General features: G+C 42.6%; 1 protein-coding gene across 1 annotated transcript in view; it reads left to right on the top strand.

Moving 5' to 3' along the window:
• LOC144818625 (PDZ and LIM domain protein 5-like) overlaps positions 1 to 18908 on the top strand; it is a 178323-nt gene that overhangs the window by 141365 nt on the left and 18050 nt on the right. The window contains exon 5 of the mRNA XM_078676226.1: positions 10498 to 10678. Coding sequence (XP_078532352.1) covers positions 10498 to 10678 — 181 coding nt within the window. The remainder of the gene's footprint in view (positions 1 to 10497; positions 10679 to 18908) is intronic.

Genomic DNA, 18908 nt, shown 5'->3' with positions numbered 1-18908 from the left:
ACTAGTTTCCCTCCCTTAGCTCTGTCTGCTGATTGTCTGATGGAACAAAAGGCATCTTGCTCAGAGATGTTGTCACAGAGGCCCTTCAAAGGTGGCTTCACCTTTAAAGTCTGCCTTTTGGGCTAACACCTTGAGTGGCTATCCTGGGAGAGGATGTGACACCTAGCTCTGCAGCAGCTCATGTCTCCCCAGGCGGTCAGAAATCAGTCTGTGTCAGTGCCTTTGTGGGGTCACTGGACTAGCTGGAGTGCAGAGTGGCAACTTTCTAAAAGTTGCTGTACTTTAATAGTGACTTTAAATCTGGCCTGGGCATCAGTTCAATTAATCACAATTAATTTGATACCTTACTAGACTTTGTTAGGTTGTCCCATTCAAAAGTTGGCTGGGGTGTCTGTGGTTAGCCAATGGGGCTCCTGTCCTTTCCACAGCAAAACGGCAACTTGGAAGTGTTACTTTTAAGACATATAGAAAATCATATCTCTTACTCAGTAAGATGTAGCTCTCTGCCATAGTACTCTATAGGCCTTCCTTAGGATAGACTTTAAAGGAAGTGGTGGCTTTGTCATTTACATGTAATGGCAAAGTTGAACTGGCAGAGTCACACACTGCCCTGTCAGTCTGCTGTGGCAGGTCGGTATTCAGATAGTCTCTGCCACAGGCATGTTGGCAGTAACACTTCTGCATCCCTGGGTGAACACTCTCCCTGGGTACATCGGGTACCATTTATTAGGGACTTATAAGTAAGCCAGTACTTGCCAGTTAGGTATATCCAATTCAATATAACTTGGTACAGGGTACGAACACTGGCACTGAGGTCTGGTTAGCAGGCCTCAATACACTCTCAGAGTAAAAAAAACTGCAGCATCAGTCGAAAAATGTCAGGGTGAACATGCAAAAAGAGGCATTTCCTTACATGACCCCCCCTCCAGATGAAAGGTGATAAGCAACTTAACCCTTATCCTGGTGATTCATGATTTAGGATGTCCTGTTTTGGCTCCTGAGAGGTCTTTGCCAACCTTCTCTGACCAAACTTAAAGGACCCCTGACAGGGTTTCCAAAGAGCAGTTCAAATGGACTGAATCGTACTTTTTCCTGGAGAACCTCCCTGTAGGCAAACAGGCTTGGGAGAGGAATAGCCCATCTCCTCCTGGGTTTATCAGGCAAGCCCATATACATGCCTTTCATGGTCTTGTTAAATCTTTCGACAAGGCCATTACCTTGTGAATGGTATGGTGTGGTGAACTTGTAAGTCACCCCATACTCATCTCGCATTGCTATCAGATATGCAGATATGAAGATTGTGCCTCTGTCTGAAATACCCTACTTAGGAAAACCCACTCTGTTAGAAATACCAAGTAAGGCTCAAACAGCTGCAGGGGCAGTGACTGTCCCAAAGGGGGGTGGCTTTTGTATTTCTAGTGGCACGATCCACTACTATTAGACTCAATCTATGCCCAGAGGCAGTAGGTGGGTCTAGCAGACCAACTATATCAATCCTCACCCTCTCAAAGGGACTCCCTGCCACTGGAAGTGGTATGAGGGGAGCCTTTAGCTTGGTGCCTGTCTTGCCACTGGCCTGACATTAACACAGGAGCGACAAAACTCCTTTACCTTTTCTGACATCTGAGGCCAGTAAAAGTGATTGACCAACCTGTCCCAGGTTTTGGTCTGCCAAGATGTCCAGCTAAGGGAATGTCATGGGCTAGGTTAAGGAGGAACTCTCTGTACTGTTGAAGGACCAACGCCATCCTGGTTGCCCCTGGTTTGGGGTCCATTGCGTCATTGCAGAGGAGGTCCTCCTCCCAGAATACTTTGTGGGTACCACTAACCTCTCCTTCCACCTGTCTGACAGCCAACTGTCTCTGTCCTTCAAGAGTGGGACTGGACTGATGTTGCTTACTCAGGTCCTCTCTGGAAGGACCACCTGCGCCTTGACGTTTTGCCAGGTCAAGCCAGTACTTACAGGCACTTCCCTCCTCTTCAGAGACCATGTAGCTCATGCACTTCACCTTGTAGAATCTGGCTTGGGGAAACCAGCCTGGGCATAACCAAGGTTATGGTGGCACCTGTATCCCACAAGGCCTAATCTTCTACCCCATTGATACTTGGCCACGCATAATTTCCATACAGGCAGGCCAATAGGCCAAGGGTTCAACTGCTCATCACACATAGAAATAAATGTGCCTTCGGTGTAACCCCTGCAATCCCCAGAGCCAACTTCCACTCCCTACGCTGGCAATTCCGTTGAAACTATCACCAGCGGGTGGTTTCTTTGAGCATGTAGGATCTCCCTTCTTGGGCCTTCTCCTGACTGTAGCCAAGAAACAGTTTTCCACAACTGCCTAATGTCTCTGAAAAATATTGGGATTTGAACAAGTGCACCCTTTTTGTGGTCTCTGCTCAGGAGTTCTGTTTTCTATGTGTAAATCTATTCCCTTTCAAATACAGTGAGCTCCCCTGTCTTCAGAAGTGTGTGCTTCCTGCGCGGAGTGACATTGAGTAGCTCTCCCGCTCCAAGCTTCCTGCTGCTAATTCAAACAGAATGTTTCCCTGAACCTTTCTGTACACTTGTCCAAAACAAATTGAGCGCATCGGATGGAATTCAAGGGTTCCTGTCACGTGACTGGCAAATATTTGCAACTCACTTGTCCTGCTTTATACCTGCACTGTCTCGGTGCAAAGGCACATATGTATGTCTGGAATATATTTAACCTGAGGGAAGTCCTGCGTTCTTTTAGAACAAGTATACTTGACTTCTTGTACTTTCGCTCATCTACCTATGCTTTTCGTGATATAGAATCGACTTCAGTATAGAAAAGGCTTTAGGTGGATTCACGTTGTCCTTTCTAATCCATTTGCTTGCATCGTCAAAAGGGTATGAAAAATGTATGTAATTGAAGATTGCTTTGCCTCCCACACGACGAAGACATGTGAAGTGTCCAAGTAATGAATACACATAGTACATTCACTTAAGAAACCACTCCCGGTCTCTGGCAGCACATTAGCAGATTCTCAAGCTTCCAACTTGTTGTCCTCAAAGTTACTCCAAGGAATTCAACTTTTTTTGTAGTGGGGCTCAGTTCACCAGCCTTGTTTTTTAGGCTAGTGGTTCCTAGTCTTTTCACTTCTGTGGACCCCCACTTAGTCATTATGGCAAGCCAGGAATACCCACTGAGCCCTTATTGGAAGCCGGGCACCTCCAACCTAAGCAATTTCTATGATTTGAACCTCAAAACAACACACAAAAATACAAAAACATATATACACCCAACAAATGCGCAAATATTGAAATATTTGGTTTCATTCACAATCAGATCTAGAAAAAGTGTTCACATTTTAAATGTTGCTTCATTTCTATACACGTTAATTTGTATTTATTAATTTTAATATGATTTAATTTTGTAAAACAGTCTCGGACACCCAGGGGTTCTTTGACCACAGGTTAAGTACCACTTCTAGGAGGTGAAAATAATCAGTTGTAAAATATATACCGGTAATACACCCAACAAATTTAGTTTAAAGGATTTAATATTTTACTAATGCAATAAAATATACACTTAACAAATTACCTAGTTTTAAGAAGCCTCTGGAGATGAAAAGCGAAGTTACAAATTAATTGGGATTTTTTTCATGGGACAGGAAGGCAGGATGGCTTCCATGAGTATGTAGGAAACTGCTACTCAAACATTGCTTGCATGTATGTCTTACTAATGTAAAACGATAACATAATTGAAACAGACCACATTAAAGTGTAAATATGCTATTTTATAATTACGTTTCTTTGTGCGGTTGTAAAAAAGAGGAAAATGTCCAGGGCCACTGCAATTATGTAGCATCACATGACCAGTGTTGATGCATTTTTTCTTTGACCCACCACAGCATAGGGCATCGGGCTAGCCATCTTCAGCCATTGGCTTTCTTAACTGGGAGTGATGGTATTTTGCTAATACCATCTCACTCATCATTAAAGTAGTCCAGGGCTGGTTGGTCAATTTATCTAAAATGTTTATATACATTTTTTTTAATGCGCGACATATTTTTTTTCACTAATGTGTTTGCAAATATATGTACACCATTTTAGTCTGCAGCATTGTTACTTTATCTTACTTTTAAACTGTTAAGTATTGCATATGCTTATGGAAAAAGTGTGAACTCGTCAAGGCAAGGCCTGTTTGCTTTTCTAGAGCTACTTTCACACTGCAGTTGGGATTTAACTTGAGAGCAACTGAAAATGATAGCTTCACGTTACATAGCAACGTATTTGAAGATGTATCATAGCAATCTCCAGGAACTAAAAGTTGGAATCTGGTTCGGGTGTCCAATGAGGGAAATAAAAAGACATCTAATACGTATGCAGATTGATAACTCTTACCAAACAAAATTGAATGCATTTCTGACAATTGGAATTTTTTTAAAGCATTTTGAGCTGAACATTTAACAGATAAATAATGCCTTGATGTTAAGTGACTAGATGAGAAATTGGCAAGACTTACAAAAAGGCTACTTGTAGTAAAGAATACATTGGTGAGTCTGGTGGCCCTCCATAAACATGTGCAAACCTAATCTTTTCAAATAGAAGATTTTTTGGGAATGTGAGCGACTTCGTTATCATGTGAACGTGTATGTTAAATGTGATAAGCTCTTCTAAAAACAATGTTTCTTATCACTTCAGTTAACCTTCTTTTCAGTAACAAAACTATACCTTTTGATGTCATATCACATAGTCTAGATACAGGAATTTCACTGATGATCAGAACCTTGATAGGTGGCAAAAGTTGACTAATAGGAAGCCTCACAAAAGCCCAAAGAAAGAGGTTTGGATGGGAGCAAATGCTTTGGCTGGCTTCAATTTTGAGGGTGCCATATCGGAATGCCCCGGTTACTTACCGGTAACCTTCATTACTCCGGGTATAGTCTTCCTCGCCACATGAGTTCCCATCCCTCCCTCCCTGACTATCTGCTTCATGTTGTGCTTGGTAGTTTGAGGCTGATGGGCTGGTCCGGCCCGCCTCTTATAAAGGTCAGGGTGTAATGGGTCGGCCATATTGGGAAGGGATGGGAGGCATGGGAGGCTGACTTTTTCGCTTTGGAGGGTTCTGGTGTGGAGCTGAAGCTCACTTTCTAAGTCATGTGGCGAGGAAGACTATCGAGGAGGTAATAAACACTATGGCCACATGACTAAACCCATTTGTATGACTTTATTGAGGTTTTACAGTGACTATTTCTGAATCTGTATGTAAAATTATACTATCCGGAACCCGTCCAAAAACATAGGCCCACTCCTTCTGGAGTTGATCCTTTAAGGCGGTATGGCGGGCATCACCATCAACTGGGCGAGGTCCATTTTATTCCAGCTCACTGATACCACGCAAAACGTTGCTCCTAATTTACCTTTGATGTGGGCCACAATTCCCTTCACTATCTGGGGATATGGCTCAACCAGAAAACAGAGGAGCTGTGGCGCGACAACTATGGCAAGCTAATGTTGTGGCTTAAGGATCAGGTGGCCATACAGTTGAAACTACTGCTGTCCTTAACTGGAAATTGGCCATTGCTAAAATGGATATACTCCCCAAATTCCTTTATCTCTTTATCAGTTTGCTCCTTCCTCTTCCGACCTGCTTCCACCGACAACTCCGGTCCCACCTTGTTTCGATAGCTTGGGCTGGCTAGCAGCTTTGTGTTTTATGGGAAATTCTCACACTTCCTTTTGAACAGGGTGGTCTTGGAGCGCCCAAGATGGATCTCTATTTTCTCAGCGCCTAGGCACACTTTGCGCATTTCTGGCTGCACCCTATCCAATTTTAGCCTCACACTGGTCCTGAGGTTTACCACGTAGCTCCCTTCCAACTTCAGACCATGATCTATGGCCCTTCCCATAGAGTGCGAGACAAGTTGACACTGTGGTATGCACGGTTTGGGCATAGATTGAGCTGCGAAAAAGAGCATGCGTGACTCGTCTGTTTGCCCTATCCGCTCTGATTTTGGCACACCTGTTACTCCCTGCGGCTTCAGAGGTTGGAATGTGGGCACATCTCTGCCGGCTAAAGCTGATCTCTTTTTTGACAGCATATCCTGATAACACCTTCGTTACATATCAACAGATATTTCAGAACTCCTTGGTGCCTCTTCTGGATGCCATGACTTATCAGCTCTGAGTGACCATGCGCGACCTTTGACACCTTCCTGACCGCCTCTCCTGCATTCACTGTACTCGAAGAGATGCTCACTAACCCCTCACCGTGCAGACTGATCAAGCGAATCTTCACTAGCATGCAGTGGACTGCTCCGATCTGGGTCACCTCTGCTCGACATATTTGGTTGGACAATATTAATATGTGGTGATAAGTGAGCAACAGTGGTCTTGCTGCTGTACTCAATATAAGGCCCTATCTCCAAATTACAGGCCACATCTGATCCAATTCATGTTCGTGCATAGAAACTATCACACACCAGCGTGACTACAGCGAAGGGGCCTCGTAGAGGATACTCGATGTTAGCTCTGTGCTGCACCCACACAGACTTCCTGCACTTGACTTGGGAATGCCAGAGATAAGTGACTTCTGAGCAGCAGTATTCAGGCATGTCACTAGCATTACTGGCAATGCTCTGGACTACACACCCCTTGTTACACTACTGGGCTCCATCACTGAGATTGCCCTGGAGGCACGCCGATTGAGGCAAATCTTCTATTGCTGGCGAAGTGTAGGATGGTGATGCACTGGGGCAGGCGATGAGCTCCCGTGAGGAGCAGTTGGCTGCATGATGCAGCGGTTTGCTGGGAGCTGCTGGCTGCGACTGAGAGTGGATGCCAGTCCACTCCCGCCCTAAGGATGTTTGGGCCCCCTTGACGAATTCTTAGGTCACTTAATGAATCGCTGGACAATCTGCTGGGTCAATCCCCAGTGTGTGCCTATATTCATATGCCTGTCTCCCATTGATGTCTTGCCTGTATGCCCAGCTAAGCCTGGCTTAAGCTGAACTAGTAGGTGCTTTAAATCCAGACTTCACCATCTAGTGAGATGTGGACTTTACTGAGTGGCAATGTTATTGGTTACTCTTTCGCTTCCTTCCCCCTCACTCCTTATTTCCCTTCTCTCTTTTCCCTCCTTCCCTTCCCTCTCCCCTAAATCTTCCTTTCCTGCCTCCTATTGCATTTCTGCACATTGGTAATTACCACATTATCTGACTATGTAATACACCTACTTAAAAATGAAATCTGTGTTGCTGTTACAAAACTCAACAAATAAAAAATGTAAATAAGGTTATACCACCTGAATCCTAGGCATTCAATTTCAGTCATTGAGAACATTTTATTTTTGATGGCTTTCTATACGGGCATCTAGAAGCAAATCAATTTAACTCAATATATGTCAAGAGTACTAATCTAAATTAAGTATTCTCTTTTGAGCTAGTGGGCAATATAATTTAATGCATAAAAGCTTTTTAACATGTTGTACCTGTATATGTTTTCAAATATATAATACAAATATCTAACTGTCTACTGATATACGCTGTGCTAACTAACACGTATATATTGGACTCCAGGATTATTCTGACTCTTGCCTACTCTTGAGAAGTCCCCAGATTGATGCCTTTCAATTGTATTTTTTATTGTCTACCTTCTCATGAAGAGAATCCATGATTGTGACCTCCTCCGCCTCTCCCTCACTCAACAAATACAACTGTGTCTAAGCATCACCCACAAGCAAACCAAAACTATGTCCTACAAACCCGCCACTCTACCATTGTTTTACAGATCACAGTAGGCTTCCTCAAATTCAGTGGTTCCATCAATAAATTGCTTTTCCTCAACACCTCATGCTTCTTCTCCTTTCCAAGTGATTCTGCGTCTCCATTGTTTCTGGGTCATCCAGTCATTTTACAGCAACAAAGTCAAGTCACTGGAAATCACTTCTAACTCTAAAAGAATTGACACCCAGATCAGGATCGGGACTGCGCTTCCTGTCATTACTCTGGTTTTTCCTTTCTCCATGTGATTCTGACTAGTTCAGCCTGTATCGAACTATAAAATCACTTCACTGTTTTACACTGATGCATCTGTAACCATGAAGGCTCTCTTCCCGGCACATAACTGCATCCATGGAAAATCTTTAAAATACATAAGCACAAAATACATCACTGCTTCTCAGGGAGATCAATATAATGATCCAGTCAGACCAAAATCCTGTTCCCTTCTGCAGCTCAGTCGGAAGTAGGCGTTCCATGTTCATAAGATCATCATTATAGAAGACACTGTCTATTAAAGGGATAGATATGATGTTTGTTGTTTATTTGTGCATTTCTTTTTCTTGTTTCTGGGTGGATTCAGGAATGAACCTCCACCTCATTTCATTTGGTACTTAATGAGAGATTTATAGGGTTTGGATGCAACACTTTTGCTTCACAATTATCCTGATAACTAGACCCCATTGTCCCCTGGCAATTAGTTGCTAAGTAATGTTTTCATGATGAGGGCTCCTTCTCTCCTTGTCTTGTTCTACAAGTTGTTCCAGGTATTTATGCTCCCCCACAGTTCACTCATGCTGATAGTGAGACTCCGGTCCACTGATACAGAGAGCAACCCCCATACCTGCCAACTCAGACGATGCCACAGTGTGTTACACGATTTCGGCTCCCTCCGTGTGGTCACATGGTGAGGAGCCGAAATCACACTGTGGCAGGGAAAACGAACTGGAAACCACTGGAGACAGTGGACTTCCACATCGTTGTCGGAGGCTGTATGCAGCCGGTGTCCATTGAAATGTGTGAAAATACCCCAGGACATCGGCGACTGCCTCTATGACCCTCTGCTTTGGTTTTTTTAGGAGGGAGTGGGGGTTTGGTGAGGGGCTGAGTGCCTCTTAGCACTCAGCACTATGCCCTGCCATCTCCACATACGGTTGGAAGGTATGCGCTCCTTACTCCTCTGTATTCCCCTCAGCCATGCTCCTAAGCACATCTTGCCATGTTCAACAACCTAGCCCCTTCCAGAATGAAAGCAGTGTACCTGCTGAAGAAGAGATTGCATATCTGCTGCCTGTGGTTCTTTGTCAATGCTGGGATCGTAGTGGAAGGGCAATACTGTGCCTTCACCGCCCACAAGCCTGTTATGATTGGGTCCTACATGCACTGATAGGCCTCCGAGGACTGAATTCACCCCAAGGTCAGTGCACTGTTTTCACGGGAGCCGAACGGATCTCTTAAAAAAAATGGTCAACTCTGAATTTGCTCTGGCAAACTCTTCTACCCCTGTATTTTGAAATAAAAATGTTTTTCATGTTGTGTGTTTGGGGAAGGCTTTCATTTTCGTGTTGTATGAAAAGTCTGAAAACTTGAAGTCATAAAAAAATGAAAGAGCATGTATTATAGACACATTAAGCTGTTTTCGTAGAGTACCGATCAATGCTTTTTGGGAAATTGAGTGAACGTCTTCATATCATCAAAAACAGATTTCTATTATGAAATCCCTGATGCAGGCTTTGATCGAGTAAACGGCCTGATCTCAGCCAGCAGATGAACACCTCTGCTCGAGTATGAGTTTGTAGTCTGCTGAAATACTGGGAATAAGGTGTACAGAACCGGTGAAAGTTGCTTTCCAACGGGTGACCTTCTCCTTGCCTTTTAGTAATTGCTCGTCAGAGTGGAAAGGCACACAAAGTGAAGAGGTAAATACCAGAAACAATGCAATGAAATGAAGCGTGGTAGGGACTACCGTTCGAGGAAATGCATGCACCACTTACTTTAATGGCATTAGTTGATGTGGATATGTAAATACTCTGAAATTGTGAAGTATGCCAAAATTGGACTGAAGACGTGTTTTAACTACACGAATATTGTTGATAAGGCTATCATTTTCCGTGGTCATACGGTGTAAACATCACGGTGCCCGTATAGAACTCCGCTGCAGAGGGCTGCCGCCATTTTTAAAGAACGGCTCCGTTGTAGGCCATATGCGTGGGCTTCTAATGAGGGAGCAGGGTTTTAACGACGGCCATAATAACCACGCGGCAGCTATTAGAATATTTCGCTCTACATTAAACAATAAGAACCATTTCAGTGGTAGAGCAGAAGGTCACGATTTTACAATTCTGTGCAAAAGCCAGTGCTTAATTTTAGCTGGTGGGGGCCACCAGCTGTTATTTTTGCAAACCGGCACTTCTTTCCCTACATCAAATATTTACAGAGTGCAAGAGGGGGGAAACGCACAGATCGTCAAGATGGAGGAAGAGAAAGATGGTAGAACAAAGAGAGAAAGCAGGAACCTGCAAGAGTGAGGAAAAAAGGGGCGTGGAGTGTCTGGTAGTAGATTAAAGACTACCAGCCTTAGCTTTGGGCACACCGCCGTTTAATCGCACCGGTCGCCAGCTTCAGGCACTGGCGCGCTTTCTTTAACAAATTGAGCATTGGCAACATTATTTTTTTCTTTTTTGCCGTTTTAGTTTAGTTACAATTTCTGATGAATTCTGTTTCTTCTTGTGTTTTTTTTTTAAACAGAGGACCTTTTCTGTTGGCTTTGGGAAAGTCTTGGCACCCTGAAGAGTTTAACTGTGCCCATTGCAAGAAGTCCATGGTGGAGTCTGGATTTGTGGTCGAGAAGGGCTCTCTTTATTGTGATCTGTGCTACGGAAAGTTCTTTGCACCTGAATGCTCCCGCTGTCACAGGAAGATACTTGGGGTATGTAGCAAAATCTGACATGCAGAGTCCTTACACTGTGACACTTCTTGCAAAGAAATCAAGCATTACTCTCTCCTCCCCTTTCTTGGTCCATTACTTCATGATCTTCTCTCCACCCCTCCTCGCCCATCCTAGGAAGCCCCGTCCACCTCTGTAATGTGTCCCTTCACCACCTCACAGCCTTGAATTACCTTGTGCTTCTGTTATCTGGTATAAAGAGACTTACAAACACAGACGTCAAACACATAAGCATGTTGTGAACGCAATTAACTTTATGTTAACTGATAAGTTTACCAATGCCTTTTATTACAATAACAGTTAAATAGGCTATATCTACAGCATAAGGAAGAGACATAGTCCTTGTCGGTTGATAGTGTGCACAGCCGTATAAATACACTGAATGTATGTAACTTATCTAGAAGCAGGTGATGTGTGCCTCCTACCAGTACATAGTTTCACGGGTATCTTACACTATTACGGGATAACTGTGCTTAATTAACGTTTTGCAAAGGTCACATTTAGTACATCATCTGCTCTAGAAACACTCCTCAATGCAAGAGGAAGCTGCACGTTTTGTGGTAGACCAAAACCGATAACGCGGTAGAGATTTTGCATAGGTCCAACTCATTGCATCACTTTAATGCTCCATGTATAAGTCTACTTAAGTGCCTTATTCCTTAGTTTGATTGAAGTTGAGAGCATCAGTACCCTCTTCCCAGTTAGTTTATTTGTTTTCACTTTCCGTAGTTACAAGCTACTGATTTTCTTCCTAACTTGTTTATGCAACTTCTTGAACAGCTGTGTCACTTTTTTATTGTGTCCTGAATTGTAAAATATTTTCTTTAAATGCATACCTGGTTCCACCTACCATCATCATCATCATCATAAATAACTTTATTCGATTCAAGAGAATCATAAACGTATACAGTTTGACATACAAATTCACAAATGGTATTTCATATCCAAAGGTTCAAAAACAGAAACACAAAACGCAGTATATCAAAAAGCACAATATCAATAAACATTGTATTCATATAAAAATTCTTAAAAATCAATCCAATAGAGCTAAGCATAAAAATTACATTAAAAACAATTAATAATAATCCCTATTACTCCAGACTTCCTTATATAGTCACGATCGAATATCCCTCAGGAAGAGTTTAATAGCTTCTTTCAAAAGCAAGCGAAAAGATGTAAAGTGCACTATGCTTTATCAAATTACATTACTACATGTACAGGTGGGTTAGCCTCTCACACCAACCCACTTGGTTATGCACGACAACTGCCAAAACTTAGTACGTTTTAACTAAATGCATTCATATAGATCATCAATAGTATTTCATTTCTATAGATTTCAGTGGCTTTCAGTGGGAAACACAATATGTCATATCAGAAAACATGCTATCAGTAGCGATTCCTGATTAAAAGAGCCGATCTAATAAAGCTAAGCATAGAGCTACATATAGCAGCAGTTTGTAATGATCTTAGGTGCTCAAAACTTTCCTCAAAATTACAAGGTCGAATTTCCCTTAGGAGGGGCTTAATAAAACGATCTCTTGGAGCTTTATAGAGTGTGCAAAAAAGCACAAAGTGCATTGTGCATTGTTGAGCTTCAATATCACATGGGCAAGGGGGTAGCCTCTCACACCAACCCCCTTGTTTCGGAAAAGCAACTAAAAAGTGCAGTGCATTTAGTCGAAATCTAGTCAAATAAAAACGCCATTGCGTGTGTGTAGTAAAAGATACATAGAACTGTTGCTGTGATATAACTGCTTGATATGATAGTTGTTTGTCATGTTTGGACAAGGCTAATATAGTCTGATATGCATTCGTAATCACCATCTTGGTGTCTGATTTAATAGAATCTGGGTTATCATAAAAGTTACCAAGACCAATTTTAAAAAAGGTTTCCTTTACATAACACAGCCATGGAATCTGCATGGCATTATCCAAATGTACACAATCTTTTAGGATTTCTTTTGAGAACAATAGGTCTTCTGATGACCATATCCTTTCCCCATAGGAGCAATGGGGACACATGAATACTGTCACTCACGAAGTCTAAACCCACCTCGGAATGACAAAAAGTGTTGGGAGAACTATTTGGAACTGATAAAAGACGTTTTAAAAACGTGTTCTCCATAATTTGTATTTGTGCACTTTTGTAGTATCCCCATACCCCTGCTCCATAGGTCGCAACTGGCAAGCATTTAGATTTATACAATATCTTTAGTTCAGCGATTGGTTTTTGACCTAATTTGCTTGCAAAACGGAAGAGGTCCTCTATCGATCTAGTTGGCTTTTGTACCAGAGTTGTTATTAAAGGGTCCCAATTCAAGGTTTTATTAAAAAGATTTCCCAAATAATTAAAATTTGGAACTTTTTCAATAACCATATTATCCACAACAAATTTACGGGTTTTGGTCCTATTTGGGCCGCAAACCATTGTGAATGATATTGTAAAGTTAACCTTTAGGTCTAATCCCAGCATAAATTCATTAAAAGCATTCAAGCATATTTGCATGCTATTTGCAGTTAAAGTCATTAGCACAGTATCGTCTGCATAGGACAATTTAGGTATGTGTTTGCCGTTTATTATAGGGAAGTCCAAACCTTTTTCCAACAAAAAATTTTCTAAACCATTTGTGTAAACTAAAAACAAAAATGGGGCCAAAATACAGCCCTGACGGACGCCTTCAGTTGATGGAATAGGCCCTCTTTTTTCGCCCCCAGGGCCATATCGAATGGTCACAGAAGTAGCAGCATGTAATCTACGCGGCAAAGTAACCAATGATTCCTCAAACCCCATAGGCTCCATTAGTAGCCACAATCTCCTCCACTACACACAGTGTCGAAAGCACTGGATAAGTCCATAAAGGCCAGGTGCATAGAAACACCCCTGGCCTTTATGTACTTACCCATGATCAGGGCCCAATTGAGACAATGCTCTGTTGTCCCCCTACCTTTTCTAAAACCATATTGTGTATCCACAATACGTCCAGAGGAGTTCGCCCATGTCTCTAGGCGGGCCAATATTACCCTCCCCAATAGCTTACAGGAGGCGTCTATTAAGGAGATTGGCCTATAGCAGCAGGGGTGGCTTTTGTTACCTTTTTTAAAGATTGGCACAACTACTGCCTCTTTCCAAGATGATGGAATGCGCCCCACAATAATCGCCTTAAAAACATTAAGCAACAGGGGTACCCAAACTTCAAGATTATTTTTAAACAAATCCAAGGGTACAGCATCAGGACCTGGTGCCTTGAGTGGGATACCTCTTCTCAGGGTCTCCTCCACTTCACCCAAGGAAAGCGAGAGACTAAGCTGTTGTGCAGTCTCAATATTAAGATGGATTTCATCCTCACTTTCACTTATCAAAGTGGTACCCTTTGGATTGAAAATCTTGGAGTAATGGGACTCCCAAACCTCCCTGGTTATATGCATAATCATGCTCCTATTTTCGTTACTAAGGAAGGGACGATTTATAACCTCCCAAAATAATCTACTGTCTCTTAAATCAGAAGCTTTCTCAAGGTCATCCCATGCCTGCTTTTTCAGTTCCAATTTCCTTTTTTCAATGGTCTCTTTATAATTTCTTCTTGCTTTCTTAACCATTGCCTTATCCCGTGGGACTCCGTGTAAAGCCTTCTTCAATAATGTTTGTGCTGCGGAGCATTCAGCATCAAACCATTTGTTATCTCGGGTACTACCCTTCCCGGCAGGTTTAAACAAATATGTGGCCACACTCTCGCAGAGAACTTCAAAGTTCTGTACTATCGATTCAGGCTCACAGGTGCTCGTTAGACAGGTGGTTACTTGTGATAGGTTGGCTTTAAAGATTGTTTCCTCCAATTTTTTAGGAGGAACCCTATCCCATTTTAGCCTAAAACCTATATTTCATCAGTTATTCAGTAAACTGTTCCCTGTCAGCCACAGTACTCAACAATAAGACAAGTGGATTATGGTCGCTAGCAGGGTTTGGTTCCACCTACCATTTAAAAGCTAGACCACAAGCGCTTACCACTTTGCAACATTTATATGAAATGCACAGCATTATTTCCTTTTATTGGTCATCATGATCTGACGCTATATCGGTAGCTTGTAAATCACTTGATGTAGCCCAAAGTCCACCTCAGTGCCAAGATAGGGAGAGAAAAAGGGGACATGGAAGACGAAATGGGGTGGAGCCTTGTGGTTAGAAAAAAACTGTCCCAAAATGTTAATTGCATACCAGGTAATGTAATGATAGTGCATTATGGATAGCCAAACATATCTTCCTAGTTGGCAATACAGGAATGTAGAAGCAGAAAAGGAAATGTGGGGGAAATGACCGTAACGATGGGGCCAGATTGTCCCATGAAAATGTGCATTGTTTCATGGTACCATTTGCAAGGACATCTTTGCTCTGGTATGACAACTAGGAAAAGATATGCAGGTCAATCTATATGAGACTCCTCTGCTTCAGAGATCAAACGCTTAAAAAGCTGCCTGAACATCATCTAGACCTGCATGTCCGGAGCTTACATCAAGCTCAACCCGACCAAGAATAATCCTGGCTCAGTGCATGAACCTTGACAGCTTTGCGACCCAACTTTCACGGAATACCAAATCACTTGATTCACCTTGGACACCAGGTCACCCTCAAGGAACACATTGGCAAAAAATAGAGATGGCCTGGTACCTGCTCTCTTTTCTAAAGAAAGTGAAAACATTTCTTCCAGGAAGCAACTTCAGAACTGCTGTTCATGCCCTTGTACTACCACATCTGGATGGTGGTAAAGCCCTGCTCCTGGACATACCCCGACTCCACACTGGGACCCCTTGAGGGCATCCTACAAGCCGCACCACATCTCACCCCTATCCTCATCAAACTGCATTGGTTCCCCTTGACAGCTCACACCATCCTCAAAACCAGGTGCATCATTTATATAGCCATCACAAAGAGCATGCTGGCTTATTTTGTAGACAAACTCATCTCCTATGCTAGTTCTCTTCATAACTGAAACCAGGACACCAACAGACTGCAGATGAGAAGAGAAAACCGATAAAACAAGGCAGCAGGCCTTTTCTATCTATGCAAACAGGATCTGGAACAATATCCTCCTATCCATTAGGACCATAACAATGCTGCTCCTATTTAAGAAATAGTTCACCTCTCTAAAGAACACTACATGACAATTTGTAAACCATTGACAACAGCTGTAGCTCCAATCACTGACTTTCTACGTGTCTTGGATGCTGTACTGCGCATTCTGCCTTTTTGGCTAGGTTTGTGCAATTGAAATGCCATATACAGACATTTAGCAACAGGATAAATAGACATGTAGGGGCGAATGTCTATTTTTGGTTAGGAAGCCTGGCCATTTTCTCCTGTTCATTTTGATGACTAGTCCTGTGGTCAGTGTACTTGACTATCTCTGAGTCTATTAGAGATGGTATTTGTTGAGGTTTGACTACAAAGCCATAGGCTTTACTATCCATGATGTGCTCCCAAAGGGCGCCCCTACTCAGAGTCAGTGGCGGTTGCAGAACCCTTACACCTGTTTATTGGGAGACTAGCAGTTGATAGCGGCCGACTGTGGTTCATGGAGACAAGTGAATTCAAATAAACCATTCCACTGAGTGAATGTATCAACCCTGCTGGGAACCATCCATAACTGAGATCCTTACCTCCACTAAAGCCCCAGGTGTGTAAACCAAGGTGTGTGTTTGTGAGTGTGATTGAGTTTTTCTGTGTGTATTTGTGTGTGTGCCATGCTGCATGACTGCGAAGATGTAAGTTGAGTCCATGAAGGACACGAGTGTCTGCACAAAATGGCAGCTCACCTTTAGTTTTCTTTTTGTATTTTCCTGTGGAAACATCTATCTACATGCTGCTGCTCCTGGGACTCTAAGGTTTGGAGCCCTGGGGAAATATACATTGCAACAAGCTGGGCCACAATGGGTCCTGGATCCTGTTCCAGGAGGCCATATGTCTCTGTAGGTGACCGAGCCAGCACAGCAGTTTTCTGATAGCCAACCACCTAGCAGGATGTTTGAATGCCAGAGAGGGCAAGCTGAGCAGGCTGCCGATCAAAAGTGGCATCTTCATCCCAAGGTTGCAAGGGGCATCTTTGATATGTGGAGCATTCCCTGGGCAAATTTGCCATCAGTGAGAAGGCTCAATGTCCAATCTACTTTACACTGGAGTTTCCTTCTTGAAAATCCCTGGTAGGAGCAATCTGACTGTGAAGGAGCATTGAACTTCTGCCCACGTCCCCACCATTGCCTCTCCTGCCTCATAGAAAGTCATGGCAGACCAAGCCCAGGTCATATGTATAGCCCTGAGCTTGGCCAGGAGATTATGGGACCCAGAGCTCCTGCATATGAGTATTTGCCCTCTGCAACTTACTGCATGCATTGTGATTGAGGCGTGGTAGTTAAATGCATTTAATCTGGCTGTCACAGTAGTTCTTGTCCTTGCAGCTCAAAGCCAATAGGAGAAATTCAATTGGTGGTGTGACTCTTGTCATACGGACCCCCAACATGCTAAACTTTGGGAAGTGTTGCACAGATGCTCACTTTGACTACTGGTGCTCAGAAAGGTTTTCCTGATTTTTGTAATCTCTTTACACCACGTGAATAAAATGCAAGCACACTCACTGCAACTGCCTTACACTAATATCTTCCAGAACAAATTGAACTGTTGACCCAGGTAACCTTTTTGACCCAAATGGTGACACTTATTCACATTGGTCGTCTATCACTATGCCAACATTTTATGCCACACCTCACCATTCAAAAGAGGAGGAGAGGTTCCATCTGCTTGATCCTAGAAGGTCTGTGAGCTGCTATATTGCGACACTCGGCAATACTGCACAAAAGAATATTGTGGAGAGGATCAGCTCTTTGTGGAATTCTCTGGATCGAAGAAAAGCAAAGTGGTGTAGAAGAGGACTTTGTCCAGGTGAATATATCCCATTATATTCCATGGGATTTATATTTCGGCAGACGGGATATCCTTCACCTTTATCTGTGGCTAATTTGTTTCCATTTATCTTGAACCTTTTGTTCTAGTTCAAGATGCTTGGATAAAACTGCTTTAGTAAATGTTATAAAATAAATAATTAAAAGAGATCAATTTGAAATGGCTAGTTCCTTTGAGCCAGTTGATAACTCAGTTTCAAAGTTTACTTAAAACATACTTTGGCCCCTCTGCCTTTTGGGTTCATAACTGAATTGAGTTCATAGTGTGAGAAGCAGTAAATCTCTGCGAGATCAGCAAATGTGATCCCAGAAGTCACTTAAGAATATGAAGTTGAAGCGAGATATGGTATGGGGTGAGGGGAGCATGCCGTTTCGCATAGAGGCATGAAACTTCCCTACTTATAAGTTGGTGTGTGGCAGTTCTGTCTGGCATTAGAAAGCTGTATATTAAAGGAATACATGGGGCTGTGTACTACTTTTATATTCCAGGTTACAGATTGTTAATGGTGGATATTTTGGTAAACTGTGACGTAGATCAAAGACTGGAATTGTTCAAGATTTTCTGTGATTAACGCGAATGGGAAATTTACTCTCTTAAGTGCTCCCGATAAACTTAAAAAAAAAAAACAGTATTCAGACCTTTTGCAGTAAATTGCCTCCACCACTGGGTGGCTCCCCGAGACCTCCTTTTACAAAAGTGCTGGCCCAGGTCACAAATGAGTTTGAGATGATACCGGTGCAGGTAAAATAGTTATTATGTCTTGCAAAATAAAGTTACAATGTTCAGAGGAACTTTCTTGGTGGAGCCTCAGTTACAGAGGTTTGCCGAAGTGGCTGGGGCGTGGTTCAAGCTGAGCCGGTTGAGGAATCAATGTTCCAAGACTCCAGATGAAGAGGGCAGAAGGGAGCTATGCAGCTAATCTAAGGGTGAAGAAAACATTACCAAAGAGGTTTTCGGTTTTGAAGGCGATCACTATAGTTTAGAACTTTTGCTCAGTGTTGCACCATGCAAGTTCAGTCAGTCAGTCAAAGAACTTTATTTTGGCTGTACAGCCATAAAAGCACATAAAATATTACAATTACATGTAATACAAAAGATAAGTACGCAGGATAATGATAAAAAGAGTATCCATAAAACCGAGACCAAAAATACAAAATCATAATTTTACCAAGTTTACTAACCCAGCATCAACTGGTTTCCCTCTTATTGACAACCTAGATGTCTATATTTGAGTAGTAATCCATAGGCATAGTTTATAAAAGA

Source organism: Lissotriton helveticus, chromosome 2_1 (genome assembly GCF_964261635.1).
Source record: "Lissotriton helveticus chromosome 2_1, aLisHel1.1, whole genome shotgun sequence".
In the NCBI taxonomy this organism is placed as follows: domain Eukaryota; kingdom Metazoa; phylum Chordata; class Amphibia; order Caudata; family Salamandridae; genus Lissotriton; species Lissotriton helveticus.
The sequence above is the reverse complement of the archived record's forward strand: the minus strand, read 5'-3'. Positions and strand labels throughout refer to the sequence as shown.